We start from the raw sequence: 16,079 nt of genomic DNA, 5'->3' as shown, positions 1-16,079 counted from the left end.
TTTATAGTGAATACAACTTTATCCTGTATACAATCTCAGGAGACTTAGGGCACGAGGTGGGGTACATCCTGGACAGGGTGCTAATCCCTTGCAGGGCATGCACACAGTACACACACTCACATTTATTCATACAGTACGGCAAATTTGTGAGACCCACTTAGCCTAACATGCATGTTTTTGGACTGTGGGAGTAAAATCCCACCAAGCACGGGGAAGAACACACAAACTCCATGTCCACAGACAGCGACTAACCACCTAGCCACTGTGCTGCATTTTTTCCTTTTTTTTCCTTTTTGCGTTTTTGACGGATGAAGTGAATTTTGTAACGCTCCCTTATTCGATTCGGGTTCGCTGTTCGTGTTTGAGTTGAGAGGGGAGTTTATTGACGGTCCCTAAGCAGAAGGGTGGGGTGAGAGAGAATCCAGCGCCCGGGGCGAAGCGGAGGGAGAGGAACAGAAACACCGCGTTTAGCTGAAATATTTCATTTAAAGCTGGTGTAAAGTCGTCGACTCTCTTGAAGTTGTTTTCCTGGATTAGCTGTGTAGTAGGGGATGCTGGGTGTGTCAGAAATGACGGGCAGGTAAGTCCTAATCCTTATCCTTAAATCTAAGCTTCTTTAGCCAGCTTTTCTAGTCAGTGATAATAATGCTAGCTGGCTATCATTTTTTAGTGATATTATTTATTATTTTATGACCTGCCTGGGATTAATTTTGATACGTGTTTAAGACCTCTTTGTGCAACTTTAAGTGTATTCTTTTTTTTTTTTTTCTTCATTTTTGCGGCCAACTTTCCAAATAACATCCACATCGCTAACTAGCTAGCTAGCGTACTAAAGACGCGTCCTAAATGTCTCGCTACTTCCTGTACAAGTGCACTTAGTGTGGTAGTGTAAGTGTGGAGAGTACGGAATTCCACCCCTTATTCCTGTGCCTTACGTGTTCACTATGGAGAGATTTGGGATTGAACCACCAGTGAATCATGATTCGGTGAGGTTCAGGGGAAAATGCCCTTATTTGGCCACCTCGACCAGTCTGAGCTAAAGCTAAAAACAAGGCACTTTTTTATTCAGACATTTGTATATAAAAATTAAGGCTTAAGAAGTGAAAATGGTGACTAAACAAAGACTTGAGAAATATGTATTAAAAATATCTGACTTTATCGTTTTAAGTTTTAATGATGATTCCTGACTCATCCATCACGTACACGTCTGAGCAGGGATAAGGAAGTTCACACACACACACACACACACAGAGTATACACAGATGTTTGCTCAATATGTTTGCTCAATATGATTCCCCTCAATCTTTTTTGCCATGTCTGAGCCATGCATCTCAGGAACAAGTTAAGTCTTGAAAACCTTTATGTATTTGTTTGTTTGTTTACTTGTTTATTTATAGAAATAAAAGGTTTTATCTGTACATTGGTCAGAACTCGCTTTTTCAGTGATCTTCACAATTCATACAGTACTTTGGAGGAATGTCTGAATTTAATGACCTTTCTGCAGTACAGCGGTACCTCGGCATACCAATTTAAGTTCCTACAGTGAAAATTTGTATTGTGAAATGCATCTTCCCATAGGAAATACTGTAAATGCAGATAATCTGTTCCAGCCACCCAAAATTATTGCCAATTTCCAACACTTTAATCATATTGTTTGCGTATAATTGATTAATATTTTTACAAACAATCGACACAGTTAGAAAAGATGAAATATACTGTATGAAATAGACACTCACTTGAGTTTAATTTATTCTTCTTCTTGGCACCGGCTGCTAATTTGAAAGTGGCTTTATTGTCTTCTTGCTACCGGTCTTAATAACATTCTTGGGACCCATGGTGCTATGTCACTACTAAATCTTGCACAAAATGCAACAAAAAAAAAAGACCCACAAAAAAAAATATGTAAACTTGCTTTGCTTGGCTTTTATGCATGTGTGAAAATGACGCAAAAAAGTTTTTAACGGCTCCCAGATGTGTGTGCAACTTATGAGCATGCGCTGCGTAGGTGCAAACTGGCGCTTGGTTTCGCTCAGTTTGGTCGTTCGCATGGCGCAAATTTCTTGCATAATTTTAGATTTTAAGGCGAGTATTTGTGAGGCGAAGGCCGGGCGTTCGTATGCCGGGTTACCACTGTATCTTCCTGAGGTTTAACCTGCACCATAAGTAAAATCAAATTGTGGAGTAAAAGCAATGTTATTAACAGTTATCTTTTGGATTTAATAAGCTTCGATGTAAACAAACACCTGCACCGATAGATATTAATTCGAAAAGCTAAACTGAAAATTTCTATTGGTACTAGTCCATATTTTTACAGCTGAAATAACAGCACTGTAGAAGTGTTATAAGTGAAATATAGAATTATATATGTTTTTTTAACACAAAACCTTTATCCAATCTAATCATCCTAATTTGGCTGACAACAAAAGTATAATTTAGCGTAAACTAGGCATTGACATGAACTTTTCCATATCATCTCTTTTTCAGTGATTGTAATTAGATGAAATTACAATAGATTCAAAATCGTACCGTGATTTAGGTTAATGTTGTACGATCCTAATAACTCCTAATATTTAGCGACAAATCCAGTGGAAACCAATGCCATATAAAGTTACACCCAACAAAATTTTGTGGAAAAAATTAGGAGGTTCATCTTTGTTGCAGGCAGACATGAACATGGGTTTTAGCCTAAAATAATATCACTGATCACAGTAAAGCTGGTAACTATTTCTACAAACTCTTTTTCCCCTCAATGACTGGTACTAACACTAGTATCTAAAGCACAGTTACCTCTCTCATCCTGGAGTAATGCAGCTCTTTTGCTTATATAAGTCACAGACACACTCAGGAAGTCCAAACCCTGAAAGCAGGAGCATACTTTTCCTTGTGAAGATGTCCATATTAGGGAACGTCACTCTCGAAGTGTCCTTCTCCCGAGTCACATCTCACGGTATTACCATTTTTATAATTATAACGTACTGTATATATCCTGCCCCTGTTTAACATCAAGTTGCTTGAGGAGCAGACTGAACAGTGCCCGAGATGACAGACACTTTAGGCACAGCAGTCTGCTGCTATTATGCTGTAATGATTTTGGCCTGATGGTATTAATTCCTAAGAACCCAGTGTTGTACAATTGTATGCAAAGGTCTGGGCATGCCTGCCCAAATTACATCACTGATCGCCGCTTTTGGCAGACTATTAGGGCAATATTTGCAAATCTTTCGCATAGTTAGAGTCTTCCAGTTTTAATCGCTAAGAGCTTAAAAACTCCTCAGGCTTTAATTGACTCATTAGGACTCATTAGGCAAGTCAGGAATCGTCATTAGGCAGAACAATTCCAGAGAGTGATACATTTTACTGACTCTTCAAACGATTATCTATGAGAACAGGGCAAGACTGTAAAAATGAGGCTGACAGGCAAAGCAAATGCCATCTACGACACTAAGGACATTCACAGAGAGTTTCACACTTGCAGGGTTTACCATTTCATACAGTTGAATGAAGCGGTCCGTCTGGTGGAAAACAAAATGTTCATGCACTGCAGTTTAATGGAATAAAGCCTGGAAAAAAACCCCCAAAAAACAAGGAGTGGTGGTCCAAAGAAACCTTACCTGTAACAAATGTTAATGTCTGGTGTCAAGAGGCATTTTTGGAAATGCCGAAATATAAACCAAACTTTTTGAGCGCAAAAGAAGGTACTAAAGGTGTTTTTGGACGAGAGAAAAATGGGCAGCGTTTAATGATGAGGACTTCCAACCGCAATACATAGCAGTGTATCTGTTATCTGCTTTGGGGTTTAGCATTTAGATTCTAGAAGCAAGAATTTGACATCAACATACTAGTTAAGAAACTGAAGCTGGACAGAGATTGTCAGGTCAATAATGCAAGACCGACCTGTCAAGCAATACAAGCTGAAGCTGTAGGAACGGCCGTCACAGTCTCCTGAATTGAACATACGAAAATCACGCTCTCGTGTCAGTCATAGGGGCATGATCATGACCTGTAATCCTTGTGTGTGCAGCAGTTCAAAAAGATAATATTGTCCCAAGTTGGCATCACTTTTTTTTTCTCAGGTGATTTATGTGACAGACTTCTGACTTCAGATGGATTTTTTTTGTATATATATATATATATATATATACAGTGGTGTGAAAAACTATTTGCCCCCTTCCTGATTTCTCATTCTTTTGCATGTTTGTCACACTTAAATGTTTCTGCTCATCAAAAACCGTTAATTATTAGTCAAAGATACCATAATTGAACACAACATGCAGTTTTTAAATGAAGGTTTACATCTAAATCTACATGGCCCTGTGTGAAAAAGTGATTGCCCCCTTTGTTAAAAAAAACCTTAACTGTGGTTTAACACACCTGAGTTCAATTTCTGTAGTCACCCCCAGGCCTGATTACTGCCACACGTGTCTTAATCAAGAAATCACTTAAATAGGAGCTACCTGACACAGAGAAGTAGACCAAAAGCAACTCAAAAGCTAGACATCATGCCAAGATCCAAAGAAATTTAGGAACAAATGAGAACAAAAGTAATTGAGATCTATTAGTCTGGTAAAGGTTATAAAGCCATTTCTAAAGCTTTGGGACTCCAGCGAACCACAGTGAGAGCCATTATCCACAAATGGCAAAAACATGGAACAGTGGTGAACCTTCCCAGGAGTGGCCGGCTGACCAAAATTATCCCAAGAGCGCAGAGACAACTCATCCGAGAGGCCACAAAAGACCCCAGGACAACATCTAAAGAACTGCAGGCCTCACTTGCCTCAATTAAGGTCAGTTTTCACGACTCCACCATAAGAAAGAGACTGGGCAAAAACGGCCTGCATGGCAGATTTCCAAGGCGCAAACCACTTTATCAAAAAGAACATTAAGGCTCGTCTCAATTTTGCTAAAAAACATCTCAATGATTGCCAAGACTTTTGGAAAAATACCTTGTGGACCGATGAGACAAAAGTTGAACTTTTTGGAAGGTGCGTGTCCCGTTACATCTGGCGTAAAAGTAACACAGCATTTCAAAAAAAGGACATCATACCAACAGTAAAATATGGTGGTGGTAGTGTGATGGTCTGGGGTTGTTTTGCTGCTTCAGGACCTGGAAGGATTGCTGTGATAGATGGAACCATGAATTCTACTGTCTACCAAAAAATCCTGAAGGAGAATGTCCGGCCATCTGTTCGTCAACTCAAGCTGAAGCAATCTTGGGTGCTGCAGCAGGACAATGACCCAAAACACACCAGCAAATCCACCTCTGAATGGCTCAAGAAAAACAAGATGAAGACTTTGGAGTGGCCTAGTCAAAGTCTTGACCTGAATCCTATTGAGATGTTGTGGCATGACCTTAAAAAGGCGGTTCATGCTAGAAAACCCTCAAATAAAGCTGAATTACAACAATTCTGCAAAGATGAGTGGGCCAAAATTCCTCCAGAGCTCTGTAAAAGACTCGTTGCAAGTTATCGCAAACGCTTGATTGCAGTTATTGCTGCTAAGGGTGGCCCAACCAGTTATTAGGTTCAGGGGGAAATTACTTTTTCACATAGGGCCATGTAGGTTTGAATTTTTTTTCTCCCTAAATAATAAAAACCATCATTTACAAACTGCATTTTGTGTTTACTTTGACTAATAGTTAAATGTGTTTGATGATCAGAAACATTTAGTGTGACAAACATGCAAAAGAATAAAAAATCAGGAAGGGGTCAAATAGTTTTTCACACCACTGTATATATATATATATATATATATATATATATATATATATATATAAAAAAAAACTCTGACCTGGAGAAACCTTGTGCAGTTTTGGAGAAAATGTAACGGCATATTTAACAATCTATGTTTTATTATAAAAAGGAGAAAACAGTATTAGCCAAGAAAGTTGCAATTATACCTGCACTATATGGTGCAGCTCTATTGAAAATATTCTCAACGTGACAGCCCAAGTCCAAACTTTTGTACATGCCACAATTACTGTTTTATTCAAATTCAGTTCATTCTGGGTTTTACTTGTACAGTCTGCTTAACAACGGCCATTATCGCAAAACAACTTCTCAGAAATAAGTTTGCGAAAATAAATGAAAAACAGTAAACCATCGATTTTTACTCTTTTTTTTTTTGCCCATTAATGTGCAGAATGTTTAAATATATATATATATAATTTTTTTTTTTAGCAAGCATATGTATCCATCTTCTCATTTAAAAAAAAAAACATGTTTCAGCCAGGCGTGCGCAAACGTTTGCATGCAACAGGAATGCATTTTTCTAAAAGCACTTCCTTTTTTCCCCACCCAGTGCTCACTGATGTGTTTACAATAGTGTACTGTACAGGGTAGTACTGGACATTTCCTGTGCATTGCACTCAGTCATGCATAATTAAGCTGTTTATAGAAACTAGTCCCCAGTCAGAATCAGATAGAGAGTTTTAAAAGGAAATACAGTATTGTGCAAACAATGCTAAGAAGAAAGCTGGGGCAATCAGCATAACTACACAGACTGAAGAATCGCTCAAGCATTAAAAAATTCTAACTTCAGGCATGAATCAGTGAGAAACAGGTGCAGATGTACACTAAGTCCCCAACTTTTGAACATTCTAATTACGAATTTTCACAGATACGGACAGACCGCGGTTCTTTGGACATTCATCGATGTGAACAAATTACAAAAGTAGTTCAAGTGTATTGTAAAAAAATTTCAAATAAAGACCTTGCAGTGCATCAGATGACAATATTTACAATTATACTGTATAATTTAGCTGTCCTGATAGCGAATAATAAGCTGTTCTGATGGTAAATAATCCTAATTTTGCAATATCCTCAACAAAACCTCAAAGTTCAGTACGTTGCAGTGGTAGACAGCTCTAAGACAAAATGGCACCTATTAAAGTGCGCAGTAAACTCTATGTAGCGTTGTTTTCCTGTTTGCTGCCTTTAAATGAGGTCAGCTGACCCTGCTGCATCACAGACATTCCCCGCACGATTTGGAGGTGCAGTCTTGCGAAAGTATAAAGTGAAACCAAAACACAAAACCTGTTTGTTTTTTTTTTATTCTTTACATTGTAAAATATTTGTGGCAACCCCACACCCCTATTTCTCCTACATGGTTTGACTTGCGGTGAGATGCGGTGTTAGACACCGCTAGTAATCATCTCACGTCTCGTGAGAGTTACAAAACATGTTACATTTTTTTACATGGAAAGATACGAAACGTAGATAAGTTAGGGGTGTAAGACTCACTTTGTCGGACTTACGAACGAATTTGACTTACGAACGTGCTCCCGGCGCAGAACTTAAGATGAACAGGCGAGAGGGTAAAATGAGGGTGCTGCTGGAGTCGTAACATAAACCAATTTTTAAAGGGCATCTTTAGGCACTTTGCAGTTTGCAATTCTTGAATTTTATAATCTGCCTAATTTCATTTAATTTCATTAAAGAAATGAGTGGAGTTCGTACACAGTAGTTCAGTCCCTGCATGACAAATAATAAAGGGGGCTCTGCATTACTTAATGAACTATTGAAAAATGTTCAGGTTTTTTTTTTGTGTGTGTGTGTAGTAAAAGTAATGTAAACTCACAGACCTGTATCTAGTGTTTTTATTTTTCCCCAGTCGGAAATCAGGACCGAATGATAATTTTTAAATTTTATCATAGCTTTTTAAATTCTATTGCCTGTTTAATCCACACAAACGGGCTGATCTTAGAAAAGATTAGAGTAAATAATTAACAATTTACCATTAACCATTTCTTACCCCAGCAGCAATATGGCCAATGCCCTGGCGAACGCCGCGTGTGAGCGCTGTAAGAGCGGCTTCGCCCCAGCAGAAAAGATCGTCAACAGTAACGGCGAGCTGTACCACGAGCAGTGCTTCGTCTGCGCCCAGTGCTTCCAGCAGTTTCCAGAGGGACTCTTCTACGAGGTACAACACGGCTCTTCTTTTGATTTAATGGACCTCACAATGTAATAATGCAACACTAGAGTATATTTCATATCTACAACATCCTGCACAAGAGTGCTTCTTGTTCAGTGAAATAAACAACGACATAAAATAATGCCTTAATTGGGCCTGAAGATTTGTCAAGCTTGTTCAGGATCCGAATGTCAGGTTGTTAGTTATAGTTATATATATTTTTTTGCCTTTTCCTGTAGTTCGAAGGCAGGAAGTACTGCGAGCACGATTTCCAAATGTTGTTTGCCCCTTGCTGTCACCAGTGTGGTAAGATTATGCACCACTCAGATATTCCTGCAAACACAATTTGCATACTTGCATAAACTAACAGCATGGGTTATAATTGTTTTTTTTTTTGAGTGTTCAATTTTTTACATCATACAGTTTATTCCTGAGAGAAAGTGCTACCGAAAATGATTTGTTTAAAGAAGTGAAAAGTATAAAGTAACTTTTACTTTGTGCCTGTTTTTGTAAACGGTGCTAATCATTTAAAGCCACGTTGTTGTTGTTGGGTTTCATTGGGGTTTGAACTGATTATAAAATCAATCATTGCATAAAGATAAAAATTTTTACCTATATTTTTATTTTAGTTTTTCTTTTCATAGCTATGCAGAGTTTATTTGGGTACTTCCTGATACTGAGTAAAAGTAAAACGTATCCTTTGATAAACTCGGGCTACTCAGGCGTGTCAAATATGTACTCAAGTGTGGTAAAGAAGTACATGTACTGTTACCTCCTACCTCGGACCATGGCAACCGCTCACAAACAACAACAACAACGTGTTAAAGACGAGACACAAACTATACAAACAATATTCTAAATTTAAAGGTTGATGATCATATATGCCTGTCGCTTTGTACATATGGAATTTAGTTGCACAATCATAAGCGCGTATAAAAAAATTTACAGCACCATCTGAGATAAACTAATGATTTTTTTTAAGGTCATTTTCCATGTAGATTTCAAATTCACTTATCTCGACTGCGATGAAACAAAGCCTATGTTACCTTAAGCTCGGCCAAATACACCTGTAAATTTGTTGAGTAGTTTTTACTTAATGCATGCAAAAAAAAGGTTAAATTAATCTTACTTTTACTTGCTGACAGTAAACTTTGTGAAGAGTAAACACAAGCTGACCTTATTGACCACGCCATAGTTCACTTTCGTGGTGTTATTCATATTAATTTTGTGGTCGGACAACATGGTTTCGCTTCATCCTCTCATCTAAGTTGTCCACACTGACCTCGCTTTGACACGAGGGGGAGGAGGGGCAGTGTGTAGGGGCTGCGTGGCGAGCGTCCAGCTCTGCTTAAATAAAGTGATGTTGTTGCAGCGGTACACAAACAATTTTACAATCGTTACTGATATTGAAAAATCTGTAGGTTTATTTAATTATTCATAGATGACGTCTCATTATCATAGCTTGTTATGAAATCATTCTCGTCCATAGGGGAGTTCATCATTGGCCGTGTGATCAAAGCCATGAACAACAGCTGGCACCCGGACTGCTTCTGCTGTGACATTTGTCAGGCCGTGTTAGCTGATGTCGGATTTGTCAAAAATGCTGGCCGGTAAGCCTTCTCATTATAGTCTCTTGTTTTTTTTTTTTATGTCCAATTTCCTAAAGAGCTGCTTATGAACTTCTTATGTGTTTCACAGCCACCTGTGTCGCCCGTGTCATAACCGTGAGAAGGCTCGCGGTCTTGGGAAGTACATTTGTCAGAAGTGCCACGCCATCATTGATGAGCAACCGCTCATCTTTAAGAACGACCCCTACCATCCGGATCACTTTAACTGCAGCAACTGCGGGTCAGTGGGACGTTAACCAAAAGTCTATTGTCGGTCTGTAAGTATTATACAGTTTGTCCCAGGGTCCTAAAAGTCTATTATGATTTATTATTTTCAGTAAAGAGTTGACTGCTGATGCTCGGGAGCTGAAAGGAGAGCTGTACTGTCTCCCATGCCATGATAAAATGGGAGTGCCGATCTGTGGAGCCTGCAGGAGGCCCATCGAAGGCCGCGTAGTCAACGCCATGGGCAAGCAGTGGCACGTTGAGGTAGGCATGAGAGAGCAAATCCTGTTCACAGACTGTATTTGAAACCTTCTCATCTGTGCTTGTTCATGTTTGGGTTGTGTCTAGCGCTTGCTGAAGTGAAGTTTATGAAGGTGATGTTACAAAAATATAATTTTAATATACTTAAACAGGTCTTTGTGGTGCACGATATAATACACCACAGTATTTAGTAACTGTAACACACCAAGAAAACATCAGTGCTGATTTATTACAATCTCTACATTCTGCAGAGATGATTCGTGCATGAATTGTAAGTACGATGTGGTGTTGGATGGTGCAGAAATTGCTGTAATTATCCATGCCTCTGTGTGTGTGTTTGCAGCATTTTGTGTGTGCTAAATGTGAGAAACCCTTCCTGGGTCATCGCCATTATGAAAGAAAGGGGCTGGCGTACTGCGAGACTCACTACAACCAGGTAACTTAGACTGCACTGCAAGTTTATTAAATATGTTTTAGGTTCAATTTCTCAAATGGAAAGAAAATCCTTTTCTCTATCTTAATAATAATAATAAGCCTGAAAATGGTTAGATTAAACATAATCTTGTTTTGTGTAATACTGTACTTCTCCATAGCGCACTGTGACTTGTGCACCACATGAGGGCGCAATTTTTAATGATTAATGTACATCACCTGAACTGCAAGTGATGTACGAGACAATAACTGTATGAGCTTAACAATTTAAAAGCTGAACAGTCAGCTTCTTAGCAGCAAATAATCTATTCCATAAAAGTTAAAAGTCATTAATCACACATTTAATCATTAAAGTGTCAATTAAGTCAACAGCTATGCAGAAATGTTGCACAAAACAAGAGCTAACAGGTAACACATTTTTAATCAGTCAACTTCTTAGGAGCAAATTAATCATTAACTCGCCTAGTGGGCAGTAAGAGCTTGCTTTGCAGATATTTTGCGGTTGTTTATGATGTTCCCTGGATCATGCGTTTGATGCTGAGCATTAATTAATTAGATTAAACACAGACTTTTAGCAAAAACACACGGCACTTTTGAGATGTCGATTTCCCAGCTTTTGATATTTGTTTACATGCTTATGATGTTAATTATAGACACATGTAGAACTTGCTTATAATTTGTTTACGCTTGTTCTGCACAGCTTTTCGGTGACGTGTGCTACCACTGCAACCGAGTGATCGAAGGAGACGGTAATTATGTGTCATTTTCTGTCTTGTTTGCATGTACACATAATATGATGATGTCAGTCAACGTGCTTGCGGTCTTTAAGTCATTAGAGCTGTTAAACTGATAGAGTTAGCTTCGTGAAAAAGCCATACAAGGAAAGGTTTATTAGTCTATTGATTTCCCCCCCGAGTCAGTTGCGTTTCTAATATAAATAAAAAAAAATTTTCATTTTCTTTTCAGTTGTTTCAGCTCTGAATAAAGCCTGGTGTGTCAACTGCTTCTCCTGTTCTACATGCAACACCAAGCTCACGCTCAAGTAAGTTCGATCCAAACATCAAGGTCTTTCTCTCTCTATTTTTGGCAAGTGTATCTTTGTTCCTAATCTGCTTGTCTATTCTCATCGGTGTTACCAATACCAGTAGTCTTTTTCTTTCTCTTTCTTTCTCCCTTTGCTAAAAGCGCTCCTTGTATTTCTCTCCTATCTCTGTCCCCTGTTGCCTTCCTGTCTCGATTGCTCCCGTACTGGACTCTCTACACTGTCCTTATAGGGACAAATTTGTAGAGGTCGACCTGAAGCCGGTGTGTAAGCACTGCTACGACCGGCTACCCGAGGAGCTGAAGCGGCGACTCGCTAAACGCGAACGCGATGCTCGTGAGAAGAAGAAGAAGATGGTCGCTGTCTGTTCGTAACTCCTTGTAGTCTCTTCTCTTCTTTTTTCTCTCCATGCTCATCCATCTTTACTTTTTCCTTTTCATGGGGTCAGTGTTTTCATCATGCCTTCAGACCTTGTCATATGCTTTTTCTTATATATTTTTTCTTATTTTTGCTTTTTCCCAACAACACACACACTAAGATCATAACGGAAATTAAGATTTTTTCATTTGATCAAGAAAAACGCGCCCAGATGTACAATCATGTCACATAAACACGCAAGATTGATCCAGACAAAGTTTGGCCCGCTGTAACAGCTGTAAATAGTTAAATTTAATGAGACACTAGTTTTCAGTGCATCAATCGTTGTTCTGGTTGTCATTACCAGAAAATCAATAACATGTGTACGCTTTTCTATATCACTACAATTCGCACTGTTGAAGATTTAGATTTTTTTTTTTTTAAGTTCATAGAGTTGTATGTGGAGTTTATGCTTCACTTCCGCGTGAGTGGGAGAAAATGAGGGAAGTGTAAACAGGCCCGTGGTTTTTGTACCTCTAACACATACCTGATAACAGAAGTTGTTGATTCAAAATACTAAAATGGAATCACTAACTCCTCACGCATTTAAAAAAAAAAATTAATTATACCTGGAATGTGTCCATGATATCGGGAAGTTCATGAGAAATAGGATCGTGCAGTACTTTCGAAAATTTTATTACACAATCTGTAAATCTGACAGCTTTTCCATGAAGTTCAGCTTGATGAAGTGACTAGGTTATGAATTCACTGGGCTCTGAATCTCTCTAGCTTTAGAGCTTGATGATGATGATTTGTTCATTAACAGTCAAAACATGGTATTGGTGCTAAAAAGTCTCTCACCTAGGTACCACAGCATTTCATTTTCATAAAACTTATTGCTTATCATCTCCCAATTCATGCTTTATGTATTTTGTAAATATGCATAAACATTTATATTTATTTTAGATAAACATACATATACATAATACAATTTCATGTCCTTTAAACACATGTTTGTAATTTTCTTTTATTCAAATCTTTCAGTGATATTAATCGTCATTTAGATGAAACTTGGCCAATTTAGATTTCACATGAAAATGCATAAATCTGAAAAAGTGTATAAGATGAGACAACATGAATTCGACATGGTTACGGACACTTCTAATTTTTTGCTTTTTAAGCTTTTACCAAAAATCGTAATCCTTTAATTTAAGCAACAATTTTTACAGGTCATATGCTTCTAGAAGCTTACACCAATTTTAGTATCAATACTCAAAGAGAAAAAAATTATATAAAAACAATTAAATCAGCACTAATACTGTGTTTTGGCCGTAACTAACAGACATACAATTTACACAAGAGTGTTTTTATTTGTTGAATATTGCACAATATTTCACAATATTGTGGGAGTTAATACTTGCACAAGACACTCTAGACACATATTTTAGTACTGTGCTTTTTTATTATTATTATTATTATTGTCAGAACAGATGTTTTTTTTTTTTTTTATTCACAGGAACAAGTTTGTGGAGTTTGACATGAAGCCCGTGTGTAAGAAGTGCTATGAGAAATTTCCCCTGGAGCTTAAGAAGCGGCTGAAGAAGCTGGCTGAAACCGTGGCCCGCAAATAGGCTTGTACACCCACAGGGGGCGCCACAGTGAACTCACCTGTGCTTAAAGGAATGGAGACCATGCATTTCTATAGCATTAATATCCTTTTGCATTGCTTCTCACTGGTGTTAGTTCAGTATTACTTTTAGATTTGAGGAAAGCCTACAGGAATGAGTTTCGCTCCGTACGTCTAATCAGACTGCCTCTTCATATATTATAAGTCGGGAACCACAAGGCTTTCTGTTTGTTGGAAATGTATATGAAAAATGTTTATTCAGTATATGCAGTAAGAAGCTTGACTATGTATTAATTGACATGCTATATTGCCTTAATGCTTTGAATAACAGGATACACTGCTTTATTGCCAAAGCTGTTTGCCTTTATCTAATCACGTTTTGTACCGATAAAGGTCATACAAAAAAATGTTTAGACATTTTACTTTAAATTATCTTATGTATGCAGTACTGTATAAGTCTTGAGCACTCTTAATTTCTTCATATTAAATTAAATCCTGCTGATAAAATTAAAGACATTTTAACACGTTTTACTGTGACAGGCTGCAAAAGTGCCTACAGATTTAATAATTGATTTATAATAATTTATGTAACAACCTCAGCAGCAACCTCATTTCCCCTCTTATCTGTTACAACCAACCAGTTATGTGGTGATAACTAATGACTAGCTCGATCATCTGGATGATGATCCGCATCTTTTTCTCACTGCCTTAAGTCAGATGTGTTTTAATGCTTAAATGATTTATAGATCACTTACCAAAAAAAAAAAAACATTCCTCTAAAAATGAAAGCCAATAAGTCCTTCATGCAGCCTGGAGAACTAATTCCTCAAGACTCAATAAAAAACACAAAGTCTGGTTCTTTGGAAGAAAAATATGAAGAATTGTGGGTGTCAAGACTCTTACGCTCTTAATCACATGATATCATGCTCATGTGTGCTTATCATTTCAGGATTTATTATTATTATTATCATTAATAGTAGTAGTAGGATCAGGCATGATGTACTGTAGTAAGAGTGATTTAAAAGTGTTCTTTGAAAAAAGTCTTAACAGATTTTAAGTTGTAATATCTTAAATATGCAAAATGTTTTGAACTGATCACGAGATGCAAGTCATCTTTAAAAAAATCATCTAAAAATCCTATGTCTGTATAACCTGATAACGGGCCGTGGGTTAGAAAAAAGTATTCCCATTTCTGTTTCAGGAATGAAAATTGCATGTGTTTAATATATATCAACATGCTAGATCAACCTTTTTTTCCCCCTCACATAAACAAAACAAACCCACAGCACAGTTCATTAAAATTTGTCCACATGGACATGCATGACTACCATGGTTTTATGATGACATGTATGCACCAAGAGGTTTAATATTCTAGCAGCTTTAAGAGCACCAGCTCACCTAGGATGGTTGTTTTTAAAAGATCTTCAAACTGCACGAAAATGTCTTTCCTAAGTCAACCAGGTTGTGACCTTTGAGGTTTTATGCTTTTCTTGAAAGTTTTTTTTTTTTTTTCCAAGACTTCTAGCTGTTTGTTCACTCTCAGATTTAAAATCAGAAGCTTCTCTCCTCAAGAAAGGAAAAAAAAGCTCAAGATTAATTCCTACATATAGCAGGAGGAATAATGGCAATTATTTTAGGTGCATACATTTTTTATCACAAAACTGTGTGTCTCGCTACTTCCTGCATGTCAAACATGTCAACCTCATGTCAAAGGTTTCAGCAACACTTAGGAGACTTATCCCAGCTCTCCTTTATTTTTAAATATATATATTGTACTGTAGATTATGTTCTGAATAATTCTGTCCAGTTTGACATTTAAGATTTACACAGAATCAAAGTATTTACATCTGAGAACATTATATGTAACTATTGTAATCATGCTGTACCATTTCACTGTATCTCTCATATGCCTTAAACGTATGCAAATAAAATATGCACTCATGATTTATTTATGCGCTTCAGGTGTCATTCCAAAGCTCACCACTTGACGGCAGCAGTGTTTCACAGCATCAATCCGTGCCTGTTTCTTTTAAAGACGTTGTAAAGACAAAGCTAGAAACTTGCTTGAATGTTATGTCCTTTCTTCTGCCTTCTTTCCGGCCCCGTCTAGATTTCTCATTTACATTTGTAAACCATAAATCAATGGTTCAGACCTTGGGGAAATTTAAAGCACAATATCACTACGAAGCTCTAAGCATCTTTTCAGTGTAAATCACTTAGTGAACCGTGTTCTGTGCCCTTCTAGTAAGCTTTAGTTTAAACAACAAAGAAAATCAAAGTTTTTAGAGCAGTGAACAATGGAATTAGGATACAATTGAAAAAGACGCATTTCATTCTAATGTCTATTGAGGATTGCATTAACATTCTCCTCTGCGGAATCTGAGACATAGGGAGAAAAATATAAAGCAATGAAACGCAAAAGCTCCAGAGAAAAGAGATTTTTTTTTTAATAATGACTCAGAGAGCAAGCTGTAGCAGCTTTTCAAAGCTGATCTTTAACTTCGCTAATATAATAAATGTAATCCGCACAACGTCATTTGTTGACCATGTTAGAAATCACCCCTAATGACCCCATTAGCAGGTGAGCTGCATGTTGTCATAGGCTTGCTGCTATTTGTTT

The 16,079-nt window shown here is 37.6% G+C and overlaps 1 protein-coding gene across 4 annotated transcripts; it reads left to right on the top strand.

Moving 5' to 3' along the window:
- The first annotated feature begins 392 nt into the window (after nt 1-392).
- lims1 (LIM and senescent cell antigen-like domains 1) lies at nt 393-15,407 on the top strand. 4 transcript variants are annotated; one of them, XM_053513289.1, is made up of 10 exons: nt 393-580; nt 7,758-7,917; nt 8,148-8,214; nt 9,398-9,518; nt 9,607-9,756; nt 9,854-10,004; nt 10,345-10,437; nt 11,134-11,182; nt 11,400-11,475; nt 11,708-12,137. In XM_053513289.1, the coding sequence occupies exons 1-10, from the start codon at nt 552-554 to the stop codon at nt 11,847-11,849; spliced, it is 1,038 nt and encodes a 345-aa protein (XP_053369264.1). In that variant the 5' UTR covers nt 393-551; the 3' UTR covers nt 11,850-12,137. The 4 variants fall into 4 exon arrangements, with proteins under 4 accessions (XP_053369264.1, XP_053369263.1, XP_053369262.1 ...); XM_053513288.1 differs by having other exon boundaries at nt 394-580; nt 7,755-7,917; nt 11,708-12,126; XM_053513287.1 differs by lacking the exon at nt 11,708-12,137 and adding an exon at nt 13,349-15,407 and having other exon boundaries at nt 395-580.
- Nucleotides 15,408-16,079: the final 672 nt, after the last annotated feature.

This window comes from Clarias gariepinus, chromosome 15 (genome assembly GCF_024256425.1).
Source record: "Clarias gariepinus isolate MV-2021 ecotype Netherlands chromosome 15, CGAR_prim_01v2, whole genome shotgun sequence".
Taxonomy (NCBI): domain Eukaryota; kingdom Metazoa; phylum Chordata; class Actinopteri; order Siluriformes; family Clariidae; genus Clarias; species Clarias gariepinus.
This window is presented reverse-complemented; position numbering and strand designations above follow the sequence as displayed.